The sequence below is a fragment of the Crocodylus siamensis genome, chromosome 5 (assembly GCF_052110815.1).
Source record: "Crocodylus siamensis isolate JL-2025a chromosome 5, ASM5211081v1, whole genome shotgun sequence".
Classification (NCBI taxonomy): domain Eukaryota; kingdom Metazoa; phylum Chordata; order Crocodylia; family Crocodylidae; genus Crocodylus; species Crocodylus siamensis.
In genome coordinates, this window is record NC_143399.1 from 186,022,727 (window position 1) to 186,047,665 (window position 24,939).

General features: G+C 48.2%; 1 protein-coding gene across 6 annotated transcripts in view; it reads left to right on the top strand.

Annotated features, from left to right (window-relative positions):
- The window catches only part of LOC149865042 (uncharacterized), a 68,199-nt gene that overhangs the window by 9,111 nt on the left and 34,149 nt on the right, over nt 1-24,939 (top strand). For 3 of the 6 annotated variants that reach the window (XR_016442350.1, XM_090047505.1, XM_090047506.1), the window contains exon 2: nt 4,634-4,795. Coding sequence is in view for 2 of the 6 variants with exons in the window: in XM_090047505.1 (XP_089903631.1) it covers nt 4,634-4,795 (162 nt within the window). In the remaining 4 variants the exon portion in view is untranslated. Of the gene's footprint in view, nt 1-4,633; nt 4,796-15,478; nt 15,632-24,939 lie in introns of all 6 variants that reach the window. The other 3 variants (XR_016442351.1, XR_016442352.1, XR_016442353.1) reach the window with 3 other exon arrangements.

The following is a 24,939-nucleotide window of genomic DNA, read 5'->3' on the forward strand; positions in this document are numbered from 1 at the left end:
CAGTATTACAACTCACATTTTCATTAATCCTTACTCAAGCCAAATAGATACAGAAGTCTTCAATCAATGATCCAGGATTTGGGGTTCAATTCTCCCTTCTCCTGATTGCTCTGAAATGCACTGAACTTCAGAAAAGGCAACAACAATCTGTGGGAGTTAGTGGAAACTAAATGTATCCAGCACTACTCAAAATATGGCTTTTTAGAGGTCAGTTCTGCAATTCCCTCGAATTCCTAATAACAGCACATGGATAATGAAGCCAGTGGGATTTGGAAGGCATAAACAAGCTTCCAGTCCTCTTTATAATGAGATTGGTGATGAGACTAGCTTTTTTGCACTTCTTTGCCAGTCATTTCTTTTCATGATACCCTCTCCAACATAAACACGAACACTTCAATAAATTTTCTCTTCTCCTATAAGTAACTTAAGAAAAAAGAGTGTTGGACAATAACCTTCTCTGCCATGTTATTTTGTTTCATACTTTTCATGTATTTGATGATCTTCAGTACATGGGGAAGCTTTTTATTTTTTTATTTGGCTTCCAACTTTTCTTGATGCATCACACAAATGCAATAATAAATGCAAAATAAAGCAAAAATAAATCATTCTGCAGGAAACCTTCAGTGCCCTGACATTTGAGCAGTAAAACTGTCAGACTACTTCTCCTGGACAAGAACCCTGTCATCATTTGTTTTTAGAATACAAAATTGATGTGAATCTTTCTTAGTTCAATAAAAGAAGGAATCACTTCAGTCCTTTATCTTATCTACCAAAGTTGTCTAATGTAAAAAACAAAACTACCCTGAAATAATCATGCAGAACCTGAAAAGTAATCATCTACTTAACTAAGGCTCCATTTCTAGTCTTAAAACAGAGCCACTGCTGCCTGTTACCTGTCTCCTATTTAAAGCGATCTCTGTTCTCATGTGGATTTATACATGTACTTCCCCATTTATCCAGATGAGGCTATTATACCCCAAAACCTGTCTGATAATATTTCCAGTTTAAATCATCAAATGATTTTAATGAGGACTGCCTCACTTCTAATAAACTGATATAATGGAAACTCGTTAAATATAATCGAAAGGCTCCACTCATAATAAATCATCGTAATATTTTATTGTGTGTGAAAGTGTAAATGGCTTCTGACATTACTAAACAGTCTGTAAGTGAACTGATCTCCCAGGATGTTACTAACAAATGCATTTTTCCTTGTGCTTTCCCCAAACAAAACCAAAGGATTAATATTTTAACTTCATTTCTGCTTTCTTTTCCTGGTGTCTTGGACATTTCTTATAGTAACTAAAAGAAATAATTTCTCAGATGATTCAGTCTTTCAAAGATAATGGTGAAGTACTGTATCTAATAAAAGGCAGAGGGGCTGTAAGTATTCTGCAGGTCTATGGAATGGACATGAACAATGGCTCCCCCAGGGGTATTTTCAGATATAAGCCTAAAAGCAGCTTTTCTATATACAGTACAAGCTACTTAATTACCATGTTAAATAGTCACATACATGTTCCAATTGAGAATGCTGCTTTAAAAAATCAGTCTTAAGGAACTTTTTCATATTTGCAAAGCTTTTCCAATGTATTTGTTACTCTTTAAGTGGAAAAGGTTTGTTTTCTTCTACAGCCTATGCAGTTCTTATTGTTTTATTCCATAGCCTATGACCTTTATTAATTGAATTATTAATGACTTGAATTGCAATTGGTCCAGCAGCAGTGAAAATGTGTCCGTGATCTTTCCTGTATGACCTCCTATTGAAAAGTAACCCATCATCCTGAGACTGTTTGGGGCATGGAAGTACATTGCCAGGCTGACCTCTTACCAAAAAACAGGCATGAATGTGCCTGGAGGAGGTCATTTTTCAAGAGCTTGGTGACATTAGGACCGTGTGAAACCAAGCCGTCTCATTCAATAGGGGACTCGCTGACACTTTCAGTGAGGTTTTTTTTACCCGATTTCTCAGAATTTCTCATCTGGACAAATGTGTCTTTAGGTGTTGTCTGGTGGAGTTCCCCCATCCAACCCTTGACTTGTATTAGCTACCCATGTGGAGAGGCAGCCAGCAGGAAAGGATCCTACAGAATCGCCCCATAGGAAGCAAGGGGAGTTGAAGGCCCTGAGTATTTTGTAGGACCAGGCCATAAATGAAAGACAGGAGTCTGCAGGGCAAGCTCACAAATGACCACCATATTTGGCCACTGGCTATGAGCAATTATGGCTTGCCTGTTGACAGACAAACTCTGAAAATGTTTAAGATGAGCAGGCTCTGTCTACAATTACCTGACAAATCTGAGCCCATGCTGGAGGAAATGTGTAAGGCAAGGGAAAAATAGAAAGATGGAGACAAATGCAATTTTTAATTCCTTTTCTCTTCTGAAGTTTCATAGTCTATGGACTTTGGCCTAGGCGAACATGAAAGAACTGGAGCTTTTCCTAGTACATGTGAAAAATGACACACTAGGAACATCAATATTATTATTTTTTAAAACTGAAATTCACACCTAATTTTTACTAAAAATATACATCCTGAGATTTATAGTTAATCTTTGCCTGGCTTCCCTCATTAACCGTGACTGATGTTTTGGGGAAAATGATGAGATACTGTGCCTTGCAGCCAGTGCCCATCGCTGCCCAGAGCTGAGTCACTGGTGCCAATGGGCCACCTGCATCTTTAATAATGTCCAATGGATCCAAAATACTGACATCTGCTCATGAAGTTTGCAGTTTAAGTGATTTCTCAGCTATGCAAGTCAGTGGACTCTACCTGGAACCTGGCTTGGAAAATATTTGACATTTCTATAGCCGGCATTTGCTCATTTAGGAAAAAATTATCCAGAGCAAATAAGGGCTTTGCTACTCAGCCAATTCTTACACATACTGAAAACGAGCTTCTCTCTCGCCTCATTTCAAAGTTGTCATGTTTCTGCAACAAAGACATGGCTATCAACTGAGGACAGCCTTTTCACCTCCCAGAGGAACTCTCTCTCGGTGCTCATAAATTGGCACATTTAATTTTCCGTTTAATAATGGACAAGCAGAAGACCAGTAAAACTGCTTTTATTTTTTAACTGGATGCATATATATAATTGGGCAATAATGGATTTAGTAATGGGATTTAGATTCTTACCCAAATATAAAATCTCTGACAGAGATACAGTGTTTCCTATAATGAAAGCTGGCATCCTCTAAAACTAATGGTAGTTCTTCACTTCTCTTCCATTGTAAGGGCCACATACATGAATCTTATATAAGCACATAATATGGTGATGAGGCTATACAAACATATAAGAATTCAGACAGATTCGATTATACTATTTTAGATTATTTTAGATTAGATTAGATTAGATTAGATTAGCTGCATTTTGCTGCAAATAGAGATGAGTTACATTTTTCAAAGCCAAATCTGAACTGGTCTTTCTCAAAGTAATAAACCCAAGGCTGGAGTTAAATCAGGCCTCAAATATCAGAGACAAAGATGGACAATGTGAATTTGTGACTGGTTTAATGCTTTGCACTGGTAAATAAAAGAATTCAATGGCAACATTCCAGATAACATGACTAGTATGTGCTGTTGATATCTGGCTAAAAGATTACTCAAGGGTACCAACATGTTAATGTAAGATAGTTGAATATAAATTTGAAAAGGGTACATTTGACTCAAATTAATCTGACTGGACTGTGACTCAGATGAATAAAATGATAATGTGAATGACCATAAATATGCATGTGAATAAATAGCTTAGTATCATTGTCATTGTCATCTGTGCTACCACATTCCCTAGGAACCTTAATCAGGAAGCAGAATCACATTATGCAAGGTACTGTACAAATACATAACAAAAATACTCTGACTGTGTATTTGGGCCAAAAACTATCTAAAACAAGAGACAACACAGATGTAGGCAGAAAGACAGATGATAAGGAGGAAACAATGAGATAATATTAGTCCAAATGGTAAGGGATGGCAGCATACCAGGAGTTTAGCCAGGGCGGATGGATGGGATGGGGCTGCAGGTGGGCAGGGAGTGGTATCTGGGAGCAAGGCAGGCCCAGGATCATGGGACAGAATTGCAGGGTGGTGATAGCGCAGGCCTGGGGGTGCTGACTTGGCCCATGACAGCTCACCAAAATTCCCTAAGTGGCCCTCCGGCTCAAATAATTGCCCACCCCTGCTCTAGATGCTGATGTCATCGTCTCCACAGATTACTGTTGGAGAACTACTGTCTGGAGACTACAATGATGGAAAATAATTGTGTCCCTTCATATAAATCATTGACCATTGTGGACAAACAAATCAAGCAGAATCTAAAACAGTGACAGGGATGTTTGGCTCTTCTTGCCATGGGACTGGAGGATAATTAACCCATCATATTTCGCATTTCCTGTTGCATTTCCCATGCAAGTATCTGAACATATTTTATAACCATTAATAAATTAAATCTTCCTACTTTCACCATCCATATTTCATAGGCATGCAGAGGCTAAGCAACTGGTTAGAAGGAAATATATAGCTGAGCAGGGAATAGAACTCAGATGTACCAAGTGCTCGTGCTCTATGTTAAATATAAAACAATACTCCCTTTCATTTCTGATGCCATTATGACGGTATTTCCTTTCCTGACAGTGCACTCAGTTTTTGCTACCGCATCTCAAAACAAGTCAGAGAAGAAATGGAAAAGAGCTGGGGGAGATCAACCAAAGCAGTTTGATTCATGAAGGAACCTGCTGTCCAAGGATAGAGAAGAAGAAATGGTGTGTACAGAGGAATGGAGGGGCTCTGTTGGAGGTATTGTATTCAAAATACTGTAATAACAGATAATAAATTAGAGCCAGCAAGACTGGGGACTGGCAACCTGTTGCCTTGGGGCTGTCCCTGGCCCACTGGACACGTCTACATGAGACGCCTAACTGTACAGTAGCGTAGTTTACTGCACTGTAAGCATGTGTGTTTACATATGCACAATCTTACTATGCAGTAAATCTTGCTAATCACAAGTAAATTTTCTACCTGCACGTGCAAGTAGAACATTTAGAAAAATATTTGTAGCATGGACTCTGATTTTGATACTGGGAAATCCTGGTATTAAAAAAAAAAAAAACACACTAGAAACAAACGGCACAGGGCACACTCCTGGAGCATGCCTAGAGGTAACCGGAGGCTGGGTCCTCCAAGGAGACGCTCTGGCACCCGGCAGAATGGCAAGGCTGCTGCCTGGCTGTGACCTGCTGCCACCTGCAACAGCTTCCAGCCCCTTGGACCTGTGGCCCCATGGTTGCACACCTGCCAGACCCAGTCAGGGACTGCACAGCTGCCTGGGCTGTGGTATGGACACTGCAGCAGAGCTTCCTGCACCTCTGAGCCAGCTGCACAGTTGGCCTTTGAGCAGCACTGCTGTCATGTTTTCTGGTGCCCCTGCTCTGCTATCTGGGCAGCTATTGCCTAAAGGATGTGTCCATTGCAGTGGCCTGCTTTGAACTGTCAAAGCACATCCTCTTGACCCCAAATGGCCAGGCCAGCCACCTCATCTGCCCTCCAGCTGGGTCCCCGGTGCTGACCCTAGGCACGCTCCTTTGTCCAGATCCTGCCACTTGCCTCATCATCAGAGATCCTGGTGTTCCCTGTTTAAAAACTGCAAATTCTCTGCTTAATGCCCCCCCCCCCAAATTCTGTCATTAAAATACCAAAAATCTGTGTTCTTCCGTGATTAAATGAAATGTCACTATATAGACAGTGATCAGTTTGGCAATGTTTTATTGATATATTTGCAAGTTTAAATTCATTTTGAAGCTTACCAGTGCCTAAGACATCATAATATATGAATTCTATACACTTTGGCATTTGCTTTCAATTTTTTTATCATAGAAAAATCAGAACTTCCCCCTTTGCTCACCAGGGTGTCAGGTGCTGAGCAGCACTGATATGCCAGTGCCCTGCCCCTGCCCTTGTCCTTCATTCCCAACTCACAGTCCCCCCAGTGCCCCTTACTCCTGACATGCACCAGCTCTGTCCCAGCACCTGAACATGAGTCCAGCTGCAGCTGTCCCACCCGCTGCTTTGTGGCTCTAAGCAGTGTTCTCCTGTTCTGCTCCCTGTGGCCAGGCCCCAGAAATCCCCATGCTGTTCCTGGGGCTTAGGGACTGAGCTGAGTAAGCCCCTTCCCTTCCAGGATGGCCTCCCCCTGTGCAGGCTGCTCTAGGGGGGAAGAAGTCCCTGACTCCCATCTCTTCTACACTGAGTGTCCCCCCACCCCTGACCCCCATCTCTCTTTCTCACACTCCCCTGCTGCCACCTCCACTCTTTCCCCCAACCCATCACACACCCAAGTGGTTCCTGGGACCAGGAGCGCCCCCAGGCTAGGGTCATATGTCCCGGAAGTGGTGTGGGCACTGAGCAGGGCTGCAGTGTGACAGTTGCCTCTTCAGACACAGGTCCTAAGAACAGGTCCCATCCCATCCTGTCTGGTGGCTGGGCATGAAGGGAATGAGATTTGTGGGGGGAATGTGGGATTTGGGGGGGAAGGGGTGTGGGGAGGTGGGTGGGGGGGGGTTTGTGCGTGGGTGTAGGTGAGGTCTGTGGGGTGTATGGGGCTTGTGCAGGGGTTTGGGCATGTGGGGTTTGTGGCTAGATATCTGGGTGGGGAATTTAGGGGGGTGTTCTGGGGGTGGAGTTTGTGGGTGTGGGGGGGATTGTGTGTGGGGGTGGACTTCTTGGGAGGGGCAGTTCCCCCACCTGCGTCCTGCATGGTGCATGTTCCCTCTCCACCACAACAGCAGCAGCAGCAGCAGCAGCAGCAGCCACCATCTGGGTTCTCAGGGCCCGCCCGTGCTATATGCCATGGTCTCAAGCCAGACTGGCCTGGGGGTGTGCACCTTTGAGCAGGACCAGGCTGCTCTTGCCATCACCTGGGGCTGCTGGCACTGCACATAAGATCTGTGTGCCTTCAAGCTGGGCTAGGTCCTGACTCCAAGTGCCCCAGGTGCTGTCAGGTCAGTCTGGCTCTATGGAGGCAGGACCTGGCCTGGCTTAATGGCATGCGGCTCTTTCATGTGGTGCCAGGGGCCCTGGGTGACAGCCAGGGTGGACAGGTCCTGCCTGAAGGCACACATCCCTGAGCTGGGCCAGGCCCGCACCATGTGGCACAGGTGGTGTGGACTCCCAGGTGGCTGGGGCTGCACCGCAAGGGGGCTCTGAACACCCAGATGGCCGCTACTACTGCTGCTGCTGCTTCTGCAGGAAGTCGGGGACAGATGGGAGACCCACCCTCCCAACCAGTGTGCTGCACCCCCGCAGTCTCCCCACACTACATACAAAGTCCCCCACCCCCATGTCCCTACTTTCCTGGGACAACACCTGATTCTGATCCACCACTGCAGTCTTGCCCCACTCCTATGCTCCCCAGCACGCTGAGGCAGAATGCTGGAGCAGCAGGGGAAGGGGTAGGCAGAGAGTCTCTCTGGCCAGATGCCAGAGCATCTCTTTGGAGGACCCAGCCTCCGGTTGCTTCAGAGCGTGCTCCAAGAGCGTGCCCTGTGCCACTTTTTTTCAGTGTTTTTTTTTTTTTTTTTTTTTTTTATATATACTGGAATTTCCCAGTATCAAAATTAGTTTGCACTGCAAATATGCAGTGCAGGGAACATTTTTTTGTTCCCTGCATGCCTCCTGTGGTGTCTCAAACTGCTTTGAGATGCTGCAATAGGCACGTGCTTGCTTATCTGAATGCTCACTAAGAGCATTCAAACATGGACAGAGTAAGTGGTCCAGGGTAATTCCTATTACAGCTAATTGTGCAAGTGAAAAAGCTTGTACCTGGGGATGGCAACCCATCCCTTAGCAAAACAGAGAGAACCTCAGGTGAGTGGCAATAAGAAAATTGAAAGGTATTCTGTTTTTCACTCACTGTGTTTTGTTCCTGCATGGTCCCTGCTCTCCAACCTTGTGCTTAGATGCACAATGTATGACAGGCATGTAAGAGATTTGAACAACACAGAAGTAAATAGGTTAAGAACACCAAGCCAGTCTCTGGAGTTTTCTTAGGTATGCAGCTCTAGGATGGGCAAAATAGAACCTTTCTTTTAAGGATCTATGGATACTATGGCTAGGGACAGACATTCAAAAAGCTTGAGCCTGAATTGATTCAATCTTTGCAAGTTAGACTAACTTGGCTAAGCTGAACTGGTTTGTAACTGTAAAGACATCCCCTCTGGACTGAAGAAATGTAGGCACATCCCTCTTCCCCCCCCCCCAACCAAAACAAAAGATTTTATCATTAATTCAAGCTCTTAAACAGCTTTTTCCAAGGAAGGGACAGAGGGACATTACCAGCTACCTGTTGGTTAGCTCCAAAAAGCCTTGAGCCATCTGCCTTTGTCCTGTCTCCCACAGGGCAGACTGTAGCCAGCATGTGGTCTGCTAGCTAATGCTGAGGGTTGTCTGTGTAAGGCAGAGGGGACAGGAGGAATCCCTGCTTCAGCAGGGAGTGGTGAGGGGAGGGGGATGCAGGACGAACCCAGGCAGACCCTGCTATATGTGTTGTCTTTGCCAGAGCTTCAGCCAGGGAGCAGAGGGGAGGGGCCAGCCAAGCTCTCTGGAGCAGAGAGCCCCGCCCAGCCCAGAGAGCATCCTGGGATGCTGGGGCAGTCTGACTTAAACCAGCAAGGGGTCTGGGACAGACATTGTATAAACCGGTTTGACCATAATCAGTTAAGTCTAATACTACATTCAACCATGTTTATCTCAAGCCAGCTCCAGCCATTTTCAAACTGGTTTATGTGCATTGAATGTCTGTTCTCTTACAGGTTTAAACTAATTTCTGTTCATTTAAATCGGTTTATGTGTAATGTCTGTCCCTAGCCTATACCAATCCTACATAGCATGTGAGCATCTCCTTCAGGTCACGTCCATGAACCACTTGGCAAGACTGTATTTGACACCTTGTGACACAGAGGGCTATGTAGCTGTAGAGTTTGGGATACTAGGATTTGTGCTGAGAATAGTGGTTAGAATCATCCCACTTTAGCACCAACTGAAATACACTTACTACCTCACGGCTACTTTGGTGCCACAAGTATAACAGTTAGGGCTCCTTTTCCAGATTATAAAGGAGAAAACTCACTTTGCTGGTGGCCTCTGTAGAGGCTGGGATGGGCCTGGAGACTAAACCACTTGCAGTTTTGCTCTCTCCAAACTAATGCCAAAGTGCACAGAGAGGATATGAAGAGTTGCTATTGCCTCTGGTGAGCCCAGTTTGCAGGCAACTTACTTGGCCCCCTCCAGGCCTGCAAACTGGTTTCTCCCTCTCTCCCTCCATCAAATGAAAAGTCTCAGGCTGCCTTGCTGCTGAGGGTTTGTCCTGCTCACTTCAGAGCTGTCAGAGAAGCCTTTGGTGCGACAGTCTCTGTAAATGCAGCTTGCAACAGAGCTGTGAGAACCCTGCAGGGCTCAGTGAATTATAACGTTTCTGACATGAACTCTGCAGTTCAGTTCACAAGTGGCTGGTCGTGAGCCAACCTCATCCTGTTAACTTGGCAGTTTGAGTTCAGTTAGCTCAAACCACCAAGGGAACATTCCCCCTCCTCCTCAATCCCCAGCCATTTCCCCAGCTGCCTGCCTTCCCAGCTTGCCTGGACATTGCTTTAGTACATGAGAGGCCCAGTGGGGGATTTTTCTTCTTTTGCTTCTTCCTAGGTGATCCCCAGGGACTGCCTGATCTCCACAGCCTGTTTCACATGGATAAATCCAAACTACCTTCTGTAGGAGAGGAATTGACTTGAAATACTTCCTCTGCAGATGGTTTGGCACTCAGGCTACGTTTTAGCAGGCTTTAGCCTAGCTAGGTTATATACCACCAAGAGTTTGGATACAGTACAGACTTAAGTGTAAGCAAGCCATCAAGAGTCCTTTGTGGGCTGATTCAGCTAGGCCACACTGCTAAGCCTTCACTGCTGTGGGTAGCTTGGGTATGCTGATATGGGCTGCAGTCACTGACTCCCATGTACCTGAAATCTGAAAGGCAAAGAAAGCAATGCCCCATTAAGTGTAGCGTGATCAGTAAGCTGCTGGGGATTCCTGTCAACCACATGCTAGGCAGCGGAGTCCCTCATTGCCAGCATGTGGCTTCTAGGCACCTTGTGTGTTCTCGAGCTGCTTCACTACATTTTTGGATTGCTTGGGTCTACTGCACGTCTTACCTGTGTGTCCTGTACATAAGACAGAAGTCAAGCTCTTTCTTGGCTACAAAGACTTTTGGGAGAGAACTAGTTCAGAGTCAGGGATCCAGGGGAAAACAAGGAGATAGTCGGAGGAAGCAGTTACTATTGGTGGAGGAGCATCTGACTATTGCAGGAGGAAACTAGCTGGCTGCCTAGAAGAAGGGAGTTCATTACTGAAAACCCCTCCACAAAACTCTCAAAGGCATTAAGAAGATGGAGAGGGGTGAACCCCAGGAAGTCTAGAGATGCAGTTGTAACACAAAATCTAGGTTCACTTCTATTCTTCTGTCCCAGATGCCCTGAGTGTGAAAAGCATCTTTTCCAGCTGCTGTGCCTAGCTTCATTGTCCACTAGGGGAGCTGCTGGTACTGCTTAGGGATTCCCTGATGTCTTGGTGCCATTTCCTTTGTTCGTACCTTTGACTGAAAAATCATGAACCATTTTTTCTCTCTCTGTCCACACTTGTCTATGTTCTACATTGCCCTGGAAGCTGTTGGGATGTAGCATTTTTACTACTTCTGCAAACATTAAAAGACATTCAGAACTCAATATATACTTTAGGACTTTCTCTCAGATGTGGAATCTCCATGCAATTTAAGAAAGAATTACTTCATTAGCTCCCCTACTTCTGATCTAACAGTAGAGGCTTTCAAGGTTTTACTCTCTCTCATCAAGTTTCAAAAGGACACGCCTTGATGGCAGCCTCCATTGCCTACTTGTCAGACTGCATAAGAACACATCTGTATTTTCTTCTATGCTGCATCCACCACATGAGGGAAGCTCCCAATAACCAAACCTGTCTCATTATGTTCTTCTTTTGTCATGAAGCCTACAAAAACATTGATGAAAGTAATAGGCAGACAAAGTTACATACATTTCATAGACATTAGGGCTCGAAGGGACCTTGGAAGATCATCAGGTCCAGCCCCCTGCCAAGGGGCAGGAAGTCAGCTGAGGTCATAGCATCCCAACAAGATAAACAGATAAATTTCTCTCAAAGGTGTTCAATGTGGGTGCTTGAACCACCTTCAATGGCAGGCTATTCCAGACCTTGGGGGCTCAGACAGTAAAAAAAATTCTTCCTTATGTCCAGTCTGAACCAGTCTTGCTGGAGTTTATAACCGTTCAACCTTGTCAACCCTTGGGGTACTCTGGTGAATAAACGTTCCCCCAGATCATGGTGGTCACCTCTTACAAACTTATAGGTGGCCATCAGATCACTCCTGAGCCTATGCTTTTCCAGGCTAAAGAGCCCCATGGCTTTCAGCCTGTCATCATAAGGTCTGTTTTCCTGACCTCTGATCATGCACATGGCTCTCCTCTGGACTCTCTCAAGCTTCTCCACATCCTTTTTGAATTGTGGAGCCCCAAACTGGACACAGCACTCCAGCTGCGGCCTCACCAAGGCCGAGTACAATGGGAGAATGACATCCCGGGATTTACTTGAGAAGTATCTATGGATGCAAGCCAGCATTTAGCTCGCTTTACTAGCTGCAGCATCACATTGAAGGCTTGTGTTCATCTTGTGGTCAATCATGACCCCCAAGTCCTTTTCATCCATAGTGCTAGCCAAACCATAGCACTGCCAAACCTATAAAGATGCTGCAGGTTTTTCCGTCCAAGGTGGAGAACCTTGCATTTTTCAGTGTTAAATACCACCAGGTTCTCATCTGCCCATTTCCTGAGCCTGTCAAGGTCAGCCTGGATTGCCCTCCTGTCCTCAGGTGTGGATGCTTTTCCCCAGAGTTTAGTATCATCAGCAAACTTGGCCAGTCCACTTCTGACTCCAATGTCCACATCATTGACCTGTATTGTTCAACATCTTCATTAAAGGACAGAGCCTTGAGGGACCCCACTGGTCACAAGGCACCATGACAATCGACTTCCGTCAACCACCACCCTCTGGGTCCAAACATGGAGCCAATTCCCCAGCCAGTGGATCATGGTGGACCCGAGGCCACAGTTGGCCAGTTTTACCAAGAGGTGATCATGGGATACCAGATCGAAGGCTTTTTTGATGTCAAGACATATGACATCAATCTCCTCTCCCTTGTCCAGGTGATAAGTCACCGGGTAATAGAAGGAAATGAAATTGGTCAAGCAAGATCTACCCACAAAAAAACCCATGCTGGCTTTCCCTCAGGATGTTGTCCTCAGCTAGTCTGTTAAGAATGGCCTCCTTGATAATCTTTTCCAAGACCTTGCCCATGATAGAGGTCAGGCTGATGGGTCTGTAGTTTTCCGGATCCACTCTCCTCCCCTTCTTGAAGATAGGTGCCACACTGGCCTTCTTCCAGTCTTCGGGCGCTTCACCAGAGCACCAGGAGTCCTCAAAGATCCATGCCAGGGGCTGGGCTATGATGCTAGCCAGTTCCTTGAGTACCCTGGGGTGTAGACTGTCAGGGCCGGCTGACTTGGAGGTGTCCAGCCTCTCAAGGTGTTTCTTCACGAGGTCAGCATCGATGTAGGGCTGGGAATCTCCCTCACCTGGGCCTCCCTGTCCCGTAGTGGGCATGGGTGTCCCGTGGGACTGATGAAAGACCGACACAAAGTACCCATTTAATAGGTTGGCTTTTTCTTGGGTGTTGGTTGTCAGTTGTCCTATCTGGTTTAGCAGGGGTCCAATGTTGCCATTGCTTTTCCTCTAGCTCCCCACATATCTGATAAAGGACTTTTTATTGTCTTTGATATTTGTAGCTAGTTGGAGTTCTGTCGCAGCCTTGGCTTTCCTGGTTCACTCTCTGCAGGTCCAGACCAGTGCAGAATATTGCTCCTTGGGGCTGGATCCCATCCTCAATCCTTTGTAGGCCTTTCTTTTTAGCCTCAGGAGGTCCGCTAGTTCCCTGGAGAGCCAAGGGGGATGCTGTGCCCTTTTGCTGCCTTTCCTCCGAGACAGAATAGCTGGAGCTTGTGCATTGAGGATCACTCCCTTGAGGAGCAACCACTCTTCCTGAACTCCCCTCCCCTTAAGGTCATGGTCCCTTAGGGCCTCACTGACAAGTCTCCTGAGCTTTTCAGAGTCAGCTTTCCTAAAGTCGAGGATTTCTGTGTTGCTGACTGATTTGCCAGCTTTACAGCAGATGGTGAAGGTGATCAGCTCATGGTTGCTGTCGCCCAGCTTCCCATCAATTGTTAGGTCACTGATTACATTGTCCCTGGTTGCCAGTACCAAGTTGAGCAGTGCTTTACATATCATTGGCCCATAGACTTCTTGAGTCAGATAGAGGTCATCCATGCATGAGAGGAAGCTTTGCAACCTCTTGGATTTAGCTGAGCACCCTTCCTACAAAATGTCTAGGTAGTTGAAGTCTCCCATGACAAGCATGAACTGTGAGCATGTGGCCTCTGCCGATTCCATGGCAAACTCCTGGTCAAGCTCTTGACTTTGGGTGGGAGATCTATAGTAGACTCCCACCATTGTGTCCCCTGTGCCATGTTCCCCACAGATTTTAACCCAGAGGGTCTCCAGCCATCCACACTGGTCACCAATATCGGCTTGCAGGGATGCGGAACTTTCCTTGACATAGAGAGCTACACCCCAGCCCCTTTTGTCTACTGAATCTCTCCTGTACAGGGTATAGCCATCTATACCCATGGTCCAGTCATGGGTGGAGTCCCACCAGGTCTCCATTATCCCTATGATATCGTAATTATTTGCGTTAAGCAGGAAGACAAGTTCCTCTTGCTTATTCCCCAAGCACCTGGCATTTGTGTATAGGCAGGCAAGTGTCCCCTTGGGGGCTCTTGCCTTGCCCACAGATTGTGCCAGGGCTGGGGCAGGGGTGGGGTCCCTTAAGTGCCTTGGTCTGCTGGCTTTGCAAGGGTTGTTCTGCAGGTGAGCAGTGGCAGTAGTCGTCCCCCCCATCCTCTGGCAGGCTGTTTAAAGCCTAGTGGAGCAGGTCAGCCAGTCTGACTGAGAAGAGTATCCTCCCTGGTGGAGAGAGGTGGAGGCCATCCCTTCCCAGCAGCTCACTGCCTCTCTCGCCAAAGAGCGGACTGTGGTCATGGAAGCCAAAGCCTTCCTGATGACACCAGCGCTGCAGTCTTTGGTTCACTGCATGGATCCTCCTCTCCCTCCTCAGCCCATAGCCTGAGATTGGGAGGACTGAAGAAAACACCACCTGCACCCTGAGACCCTTTAGCCCTGCTCCCAAATCCCTGTAGCACCTCATGAAGTTATTTGGGTAAATGTAATATCTTTTATTAGACCAACTAAATAGTTGGAAAAAAATGTTCTTTGCAAGCTTTCAGGCACAAACACCCTTCTTCAGGCATAGGGAGAGTTTGCTGGTGTTTGTGTGTGCTCTCAGGAGTGACATAGAAGCCAAAATGCAAAATCCAGATCTATGAAAATACAAAATAGGTGGCAGTGAGGATCAGAGGGAATGGGAGACAATGTGTGTGAGATATCTCATCCAGTACACGAAATGCCCTGATGGAAAATATGTAGGAGAAACCAAGCAACAAGTGCATACTAGAATGAATGCACACTGCAAATCTATTAAAGACAAAAATATCCAATTATCTGTGGGTGCACACTTCTTGCAAGACAACCACTCTCTCTCCAATCTCTCAATTCTAATCCTCAGAGGGAGTTTACAAAACACCTTTTATAAATGAGCCTACAAACTTCACTTCATAAATCTATTGCATACAAAAAATCGTGGACTAAATATAGATATTGGTTTCATGGCACATTATAACCTGCCTGTCATCCAATAACACCGGGTAAACTGTCTGCATTTTACCAGCCACAATCTATCACCAATTCAACATTCCCCACTTTCCCTCCCACCTACCTGTCTCACACCTATTGTATCCTATTCCGTCTGATCCTCATTGCCACACATTTGCATTTTTACAAACCTGCATTTTGAACGTTGGCTTTTATTCCACCCAGGAGAGCACACACAACACCAGCAGACTCTTCCTATGCCTGAAGAAGTGCGTTTGTTCCCGAAAGCCTGCAAAGAACAATTTTTCCAACTATTTAGTTGGCCTAATAAAATATATCAGATTGACCCAAAGAACCTTATCTGCTTATGTCCTTAGACCAACATGGCTACAACCAACAACCTTGATGAAGATTGCTGATGTTCCCCACATACTGCCTATCCTGCTGATCAGTATTATCTCACCGATACTTTGTACTCTGGTGTCTGCCTATATCCGTCTTTTCTGTCTGATATTAAGACTGTATGGTCTCTGGGGCAGGGACCATCTTTTGCTGATGTGTTTTTAAAGCACTTATTTTGACTAGGGCTCCTGGTGCTATGATAATTCAACCAATCAACAACAGTAATAGCAGAGCATGGAAAAGTGAAGTGGAGTAAACAATGGCTCCCTTCAGTAAAGAAGCATCATCTCCCATCAGGCCCTTTTCAGTACCACAGAGGTCTTCACAGACTTTAAGGTATGTTTTTACTTTGATCATAGCATTTTACCCCATGTATTCACTTGGTTTAACCAATGATACAACTTCTCAACATACCAAGTTATACCTCATTCGAAAAGGCAACATTCATAAAACTTCTGAAAAACATTAAAGCTTTAATTTACAACGTCAAAAACATTCACATTTGAAAACAGCTTAATTTCCTGACACACAAAGGCACATTACAGGATAATTTATCAACCATCACATTTTTAATGATGTCAGACATTTGCAATAAAATCACCGTTAAATTGTTATCTAAATGGCTCCTAATAAATGTCAAAACTAACTTGCTGATGCCTATTTGAAATATATTAGGAACCATTAAATAGTGATTAAAATGAAGTTTTACAAATAATTTTTATAGCAGACATGTTGCAGAGCCACAAAAAATGGACAGCTTACATTTGTAAGTCAGTTAAAACCTTTTTTTTTGTAGGCAATATTGCTCAGAATCTTTTCTGCACTATTTTCCTTAGGGGAATCTTAGATTTTCTATAGTCATTTCATATGTTCATGGCATAAGTTCATAAGTTCCAACACAGCTAAGTATGAATAACATATCAGATGATAGCATTAGCTTGCTGCACAGTGACTTCTATTGTAAAGGATCCCAGAATACCACGCATGCCAGGGGAACTTAGTCACCATAGTAATAGAGCCATTGTGAAGAGAATATGGTGGCTATTTAGCAAATCAGAGGAATGCTATACAACAGTTCAGGCAGGAAGTGAAGAGAACAGCAACCAGTTAACATGTGGACCTGAGTTAGGTGCCAAAAGTATCATTGCCAAACAGTGATGTGAATCCTCTCTCTGCAACTCGCCTTGTTTGCTTGGAGCCCTGAAACAGCAAGGAGCTCACAAAAACCACTCATTTCAGAGAATCTTAGTCCATACATACTAATAATATATAGCCAACCAGTCACTGCTGTGGATGCCTTCCAGCACCACTGAGACCTGGGTTACTGCACCCTTTGATTTTCCAGGGACCTGAAGCTCCCCTTCTTGCACTGTGATTCTTGGCTGTGCTGCTGGCTCAAGGAGTTGGTAGTGGAATCATAGAATTATAGAAAATTAGGGCTGAAAGGGACCTCAGGAGATCATCTAGCTCAAAGCAGGACCATCCTCAACTAGATCATCTCAGCCAAGTCTTTATCTAGCTGAAAAACCTGGGAGAGTCCACAACTTCTCTGGGTAACCTGTTCCAGTGCTTTACTACTATCCTAGCAAGAAAGTTTTTCCTAATATCAAACCTAAACTTCCCTTACTGTAACTTGAGTCCATTGCTCCTTGTTCTGTCATCTGTCACCACTGAGAACAGTCGGGCTCCATCCTCTTTGGAACCACCCGTCAGGTAGTTGAAGGCTACTATAATTCCCCCGCTGAGTCTTCTCTTCTCCAGACTAAATATACATCTATACATGTACTCCGGGGTGGAGGGTATGTGCTTTAAAAAGAGCAATCAAGTATATTCAGCCTCCCACCAGTGTCCCCTCTAAGCTGCGTGGCATGCATGGCTACGCGGCTACACACGCCACACAGCTTAGAGGGAACGCTGCCTCCCACACTTCAAAATGATGGTGGGTGTGCTTTAACTAAAGCTCTTTCAATGAGCTTTAGTTAAATTGTCCCCACTGCCATTTTGAAATGCAGGGACACTGAATACACATGGCGTGAACAGCATACTCCAGCAGACCTGAATCAGACTTGATTAATCAAGTCTTCTCCAACATGTGCTAATTAGCATGCATTGGAGCAGAGTTCTGTCATGTATATGGGTGTCCATTGAGCCCAATTCCTTCACCCTCAAAAGTCATACACCTCAGCCCCCTAACAATTTTTGTTGCCCTCTGCTGGACTCTCTCCAATTTGTCCACATCCCTTCTGCAGTGGGAGGCCCAAAACTGGACACAGTACTCCAGATGTGGCCTCACCAGTGCCAAATAGAGGGGAAGAATCACTTTCCTTGATCTGCTGACAAGGCTCTTATTAATGCAGCCCAGTATGCCAGTAGCCTTCTTCACAACAAGGACACATATTCAGTTCATATTCAGCTTACTGTCCACTGTAACCCCCAGGTCCTTTTCTGCAGAGCTGCTGCTTAGCCACTCAATCCTCAGCCTGTACCAGTGCATGGCATTATTCTGTTCTATGTGCAGGACTTTGCACTTGTACTTATTGAGCCTTAAAGTCACATCCACATATGCAGCCCATGCACTTGCAGCAGCTTAAATAGCAGTGGCACAAATTTGCCAGAGATTTGTGGCTCAGCACGTGCCTGAACATGCAGTTTGATGTGCCTGAACATGCAGTTTGATGTGGGAAAAATTGTGCCACTGGGGGCAAAATGACCCTGCCCAACTCCTCCTGGATCTGCAGCCAGTCGGAGCTGGAGGCTGGGGCCAGCACCTGTGCTGGCCCCAGCAGTATATAAAGCTGCATTGGAGAGCTACTTGCCCTCAAGAGCTTCTGGGTCTTGGCCACTTGATATATTGGGACACTAGTCCCCTGTGTCAGCTGGACTGCTGCAGCAACCCGGACCTAGAGTGGCTCCAGCACCTTCTGCCCACTGCAGAAGTCTGGCAGTGGGGGCTGCTGCCTGGCTGTCACTTGCTGCCACCAGCAACAGCATCTGGCCCCTTGGACCTGCAGCCCCATGTCTGCACGCCTGTCAGACCTGGATGGAGACTGCACAGCTGCTTGGGCTGTGGTACGGGCACTGTGGCAGAGCTGTCTGTACCTCTGGGCCAGCTGCCAGTGGGCCATGGCTGCACATTTAGCCTTCATGCAGCACTGCTGCCATGTGCGCTCCTTCCTTGCCATCTGAGCAGCTATGTCCTTGAAGATGTGCTCACTGTGGTGACCCTCTCTGAATCATTGAAGTGTGTCTTCCTGGACCCAAATGGCCAGGAGGTCAGCCACCTCATCTTCCCTCCAGCTAGGTAGCCAGTGCCATCCCTGGACAGGCTCCTCTGCCTCGGTCCTGCCACTTGCCTCACTAGTAGGAATCCTGGGGCATATGTAGATGAAATGGGGGCCCTAAACTGAAGTGGTGGGTTTTAAAAACACCACTTCAATTTAGGGCCAAGTAAACCCCCATGTCATGCACACACCCATGCACTTACCTGCCTCTCTGGCTGTGGGGAGAGGAGGGGAGGAGAGGGGAGAGCGAGCTGCAGGTGGAGTGGTCCCTAAACTGGGGGGGAAGTGGGGAGGAAGTTGGTGCTTCCCTCTGGCAGGAGCAGCCCTCCCCCCAGGCAGCACCCCACCCACAGGCACCTGGCTCAGGCAGTCCCTGGGGGTACTGCAGCCGCAGAGGGAAGCACCAGGCCCCTCCACAGCTCAGGCAGGCAAGCAGGCGAAGGGCAGCAAACCAAAATTCGGAGGAGTTTTACTTTGCTGCACCTGAAGTCATTTAAGGTGCATTACACCACTGAATTTGCTACAACAGCTGGAATTACTGTGCAATACAACGCCAACACATGTGAACACCAATGGCATTAAAGTGGTTCCAAAGGATTTAACCCACTTTAAAGTGTCATGCACACATGCTGCTCATTTTGTCTACACATGGCCCTGGTATTCCCCGTTTAAAAACTGAAAATTTTCTGCTAAAAAATCCCAAATTCAGTCATTAAAACACCCCAAAATCCAAGTTCTTCCATGATTAAAGTGAAAAGCCACTATAGTCCTTGCACAGTCATGGAACTATGATGTGAGTGGAATAAGAGAGATTTGGCGGGATAGCTCACATGACTGGAGAGCTGTCATGAATGGTACAAACCGTTCAGGAAGGCCAGGCAGGGAAGAAGAGGAGGACATGTTGTACTTTATGTAAAGGAGCTATATGATTGTTCAGAGCTCCAGTATGAAACTGGAGATGGGCCTGTTGAAAGTCTCTGAGTTAAGGTTAGAGGAGAGAGCAACAAGGGTGATCTTGTGGTTGGGATCTCCTATAGACCACCAGACTGGGAAGAAGTGATAGATAAGGCTTTCTTCAAACAGCTAGTGGAAGTTTCCTGATCACAGGCCCTTGTTCTCAGGGGGGACTTCAGTCACCCTGACATCATCTGGGGGGGTAATACAGCAGAGGAAAGTACTGGGGACAACTTCCTGGTACAAGTGCTGGAGTGGCCAATTAGGGGCTATGCTCTTCTTGACCTGCGGCTTATAAACAGGGATGAAATGGTGGAAGATATAGTAGTGGATGGTAACTTGGGCAGCAGTGACCATTAGATGATAGAGTTTAGGATCCTGAGGAAAGGAAAGATGGAGAGCAGTACAGTAAGGACCCTGAACTTCAGAAAAGCAGATTTTGACTAGCTACAGAAACTCATGGGTAGGATTTCCTGGGAATCAAGTCTGAGGTGGAGAGCAGTCCAGGAGAGCTGGCTGTACTTTAAAGAATCCTTACTGCAAGTGCAGGAGCAAACCATGCTGATGCCCAGGAAGACTAGCAAGTATGGCAGAAGACCAGCTTGGCTTAGCAGGGAACTCTTCAGTAAACTAAACCACAAAAAGGAAGCTTATAACAACTGGAAACTTGGACAAATAACTAGGGAAGTTATATGACCATTGCTTTGGCATACAGGGATGATGTCAGGAAGGCCAAAGCACAATTGGAGTTGCAGCTAGCAAGGGATGTGAAGGGTAACAAGAAGGGTTTCTATAAGTATGTCAGTAACAAAAGGATGATCAGGCTAAGTGTGGGTCCCTTACTGACTGGGGAGGCAACCTAGTAACAGAGGATGCAGAAAAGGCTGAAGTGCTCAATGCCTTTTTCACCTCAATCTTCACAGGCAAGGTCAGCTCCCAGACTACCACACCGGGCAGCACAGTTTGTGGGGGGGGGGGGGGGAGGTGGTAAGCAGCCCTCAATGGTGAAAGAACAGGTTTGGGACTATTTAGAAAAGCTGGACATATACAAGTCCATGGGGCCAGATGGGATGCACCCGAGGGTGCTGAGGGAGTTGGCTGATGTGATTGCAGAGCCATTGGCCATCATCTTTGAAAACTCATGGTGATCAAGAGAGGTCCTGGATGATTGGAAAAGGGCAAACATAGTGCCCATATTTAAGAAAGAGAAGAAGGAGATCCAGGGAACTACAGATCAATCAACCTCAGCCCAGCCCCTGGAAAAATCATGGAGTAGATCCTCAAAAAATCCATTTCTAAGCACTTGGAGGAGAAAAAGGTAATTAGGAACAGTCAGCATGGATTCACCAAGGGCAAGTCATGCCTGACCAACCTGATCACCTTCTGTGATGAAGTGACTCTCAGTGTGGATGCTGGGAGACCAGTGAATGTGGTGTACCTTGATTTTAACAAGGCTTTTGATACAGTCTCCTACAACATTCTTACAGGCAAGCTAAGGCAGTACGGACTGGATGAATGGACTGTAAGGTAGATAGCAAACTGGCTGGAGCACTGGGCTCAGAGGATAGTAATAATGGTTTGATGTTTAGTTGGCAGCTGGTATCAAGTGGAGTCCCCCATGGGTCAGTCCTGGGGCCAGTTTTGTTCAATGTCTTCATCAATGACCTGAAAGATGGCACAGACTGCACCCCAAGCAAGTCTGCAGATGATACTGAACTGGGTGGGAGTAGTAGATATACTGGAGGGTAGGGGTAGAATTCAGAGTGACCTAGACAGATTGGAGGATTGGGCCAAAAGGTTCAGCAAGGACAAGTGCAAAGGTTTAACAAGTACAAGTGCAAAGTCCTGCACTTAGGACAGAGCAATCCCATGCACCAGTACAGGCTAGGGGCTGACTGACTGGGCAGCAGCTCTGCAGAAAAGGACCTGGAGGTTACAGGTAATAAGCTGAATATTAGCCAACAGTGTGCCCTTGGTGCCAAGAAGGCTAACAGCATACTGGGCTGCGTTGGTAGGTGTGTTGCCAGCAGGTCAAGGGAAGTGATTATTCCCTTCTATTCAGCATTGGTGAAGCCACATCTGGAGTACTGTGTTCAGTTTTGGGTCCTCCACTACAGAAAGGATGTGGACAAATTGGAGAGCGTCCAGCAGAGGGCAACAAAAATGGCGAGGGGGCTGGGGCACATGACTTACAAGGACAGGCTGAGGGAACTGGGCTTATTTGGTCTAGAGAAGAGAAGACTGAGGGGATTTAATAGCAGCCTTCAACTACCTGAAGAGGGGTTCAAAAGAAGAGGATGGAGCTAGACTCTTCTTAGTGGTGGCAGATGACTGAACAAGGAGCAATGAGCTCAAGTTGCAGCAAGGGAAGTTTAGGTTAGAAATTAGGAAGAATTTTCTCACTAGGAGGGTAGTAAAACACTGGAACAGGTTACCCAGAGAGGTGGTATAATCTCCATCCTTGGAGGTTTTCAGGACCAGGCTACACAAAGCTTTGTCTGGGATGATCTATTTGGGCATGGGCCACCCTTGAGCAGGGGGTTGGACTAGATGACCTCCTGAGATCCCCTCCTACCCTAACTTTCTATTTTTATATGATTCTATTTTTTCTATATATAAATAAGAGAGAGAGCGCGAGAGAGAGCGCGAGAGAGAGCGCGAGAGAGAGCGCGAGAGAGAGCGCGAGAGAGAGCGCGAGAGAGAGCGCGAGAGAGAGCGCGAGAGAGAGCGCGAGAGAGAGCGCGAGAGAGAGCGCGAGAGAGAGCGCGAGAGAGAGCGCGAGAGAGAGCGCGAGAGAGAGCGCGAGAGAGAGCGCGAGAGAGAGCGCGAGAGAGAGCGGTTGGGCAATGTTTTATTGATATATATATTTACACTTTTAAAGCAATTTGGCAGCCCACCAGTACCTCTATCATCATCATAATCAAATCAATTCTAAATATCTATATGCTTTGGTGTTTGCTTTTATTTTTTTTAATCATAGAAAAATCAGAGATCCCCTTGAGCCATTTTCTCACCAGGATGTAGGGACAGCTGCCACTGCAGCCACAGCTCCTGCCAGCAGTCTGACCCGTCTGGCAACTGGGCACGTAGGGCATGAGATGTGGGGGGGGGATGCAGGGCTTACGGGAGCTGGATAGGAAGGGGCATGGGGGGGTGGTTGTGGGGTTCTTGGGTGGGTGGGTGTGTGGAGGGTGTGGGGGGATGTGGGGTTTGTGGATGGGTTTGTGGGGGGTGTGAGTGTGGGGTTTGTGGGTGGCTGTTTGGCTAGAGATTAAAGGGGGACTGCCACATGACCATCCCCCCTAACCCCCAGTGGTGCACAGCCCCTGGTGCAGGCAGCAGCAGCCAGCTGGACCATTGGGGTGGTCACGGTGTGAGGGAGCGGCGGCTAAGGGTGACTGTGAGCTCCCCAGCGCCCCCTACCGTCACGTTAGGGTGATGTAGCACCCTCAGAATCTCGCCCGCCATGACTTTGATGGTTAAATATATAATGCGGAGGCTGCCAGTTTCCCTAGTGGACGGTCTTGTTGTTCCTGTCCCTATTCCAGACTGGGGTAATATGCGTCCCGCCTTAAGGGCTATGCGTGCCTCCAAACCTCCCCCTCAGCACACCCCAAGCCTCGCAGCTGTTCTGGGGGACGTTTGCGTAGTCCCTCGCCCGGGCCCCGGGGCTCCTCGCCCGGGCCCCGGGGCTCCTCGCCCGGGCCCCGGGGCTCCTCGCCCGGGCCCCGGGGCTCCTCGCCCGGGCCCCGGGGCTCCTCGCCCGGGCCCCGGGGCTCCTCGCCCGGGCCCCGGGGCTCCTCGCCCACCTGGCACCCCCTTGGGTCGGGCTCCAATCTCTAGCCCGTTCCCCGCGCCCTGGGCCCGTCTCGCTGGCGCCCAGCTACACGCTGGCGCCCCTTGGGTCCGGGTCGCTGGCGCCGCTTAATCTCGACGCCCCCCTGGGCCGGGTTCTAGCTGGCGCCTGGCTAATCGCCGGCTCCGCCTTGGGTCGGGAGCGCTCTCGCCGCCCTAGTCTCGGCGCCCTTGGGTGGCCTACCGGCGCTCTCGCCGCCCTAGTCTCGGCGCCCTTGGGTGGCCTACCGGCGCTCTCGCCGCCCTAGTCTCGGCGCCCTTGGGTGGCCTACCGGCGCTCTCGCCGCCCTAGTCTCGGCGCCCTTGGGTGGCCTACCGGCGCTCTCGCCGCCCTAGTCTCGGCGCCCTTGGGTGGCTCACTATCCCTGGCTGTTCTGCCCCGCTCCGGGGCCTCGCCCCTCTGGGGCCGACACGCCACGCGCCTCGCGCCCTGTCTCTGCCCCGCTCCGGGGCCTCGCCCCTCTGGGGCCGACACGCCACGCGCCTCGCGCCCTGTCTCTGCCCCGCTCCGGGGCCTCGCCCCTCTGGGGCCGACACGCCACGCGCCTCGCGCCCTGTCTCTGCCCCGCTCCGGGGCCTCGCCCCTCTGGGGCCGACACGCCACGCGCCTCGCGCCCTGTCTCTGCCCCGCTCCGGGGCCTTGCCCTCGCTAGGGCCGGCACCGCGCGCCTCGCGCTCGGGCACAGGCACTTGCCACCGTGCCTGTCCCCTTGACCCTTCGCTGGGTCCGTTTGCCTGTCTGGGCAAACACCGCCCTTATGGGCTGGGTTCTGTAACCCCACACACCGCGCCTCCCTGGCGCAATACGGTGCCTCCCTGGCACCGACAATAGTGCCCCTGGCACTGTGCCCCTACTGGGCACCGGGAACCCCCAAGCTGTGGGGGAGCTCCCGTGAGGCCTCCTCGCTCCCCTACAGCCTCTCCCGGTCCTCCGGTATAAACTGTAACGTAAACTCAAGCCCTCTGGCTACAACATAAACAGAGGCTCCACACGCCTAACAATAACTCCAAGCCCCACCAGGGCTCTCAGTCCTACCTTCCGTCAGGGTGATCTTGTTCCCCGCATCATCGCAGCCGGTTAGCGTGGTAAAGTAGCAACCACTAACTCAGGCCACTCAGCTCAGCCGCAGAGCTCCTGCGGCAGCCAGAAGGGAACTGTCTTTCCAGCTCCGGCCTCAGCTGGTTATAAAGGCCTGGCCCTGCCCTCTTCCGGCCATGTGACCACCTGGTTGCCCTGGCAACCAGGCACCTGAGCTGCCTGGGTGATTGACAACTCTGCCAATCACCTTCACACTCACAGGGCACCCATGTGACTCCGTGACACACGGCCCATGGTGGCATGGTGCTGCCTGAGACCCAGAGGCTGCACATAGTGAACAGAGCCGGCCTGGCCCAATGGCACGCACCTCAGAGAGGACTGGGATGTCTCCTGCCACCACCCAGGCTTCCCAGCACTGCACAGAGGAGGTGCACATTATTGAGGCAGGCTGGGCTTCTACGTGTCCGGCCTGATGGCACACAGTTCCTATATGCAGTGCCTGGAGCCCTGATTGA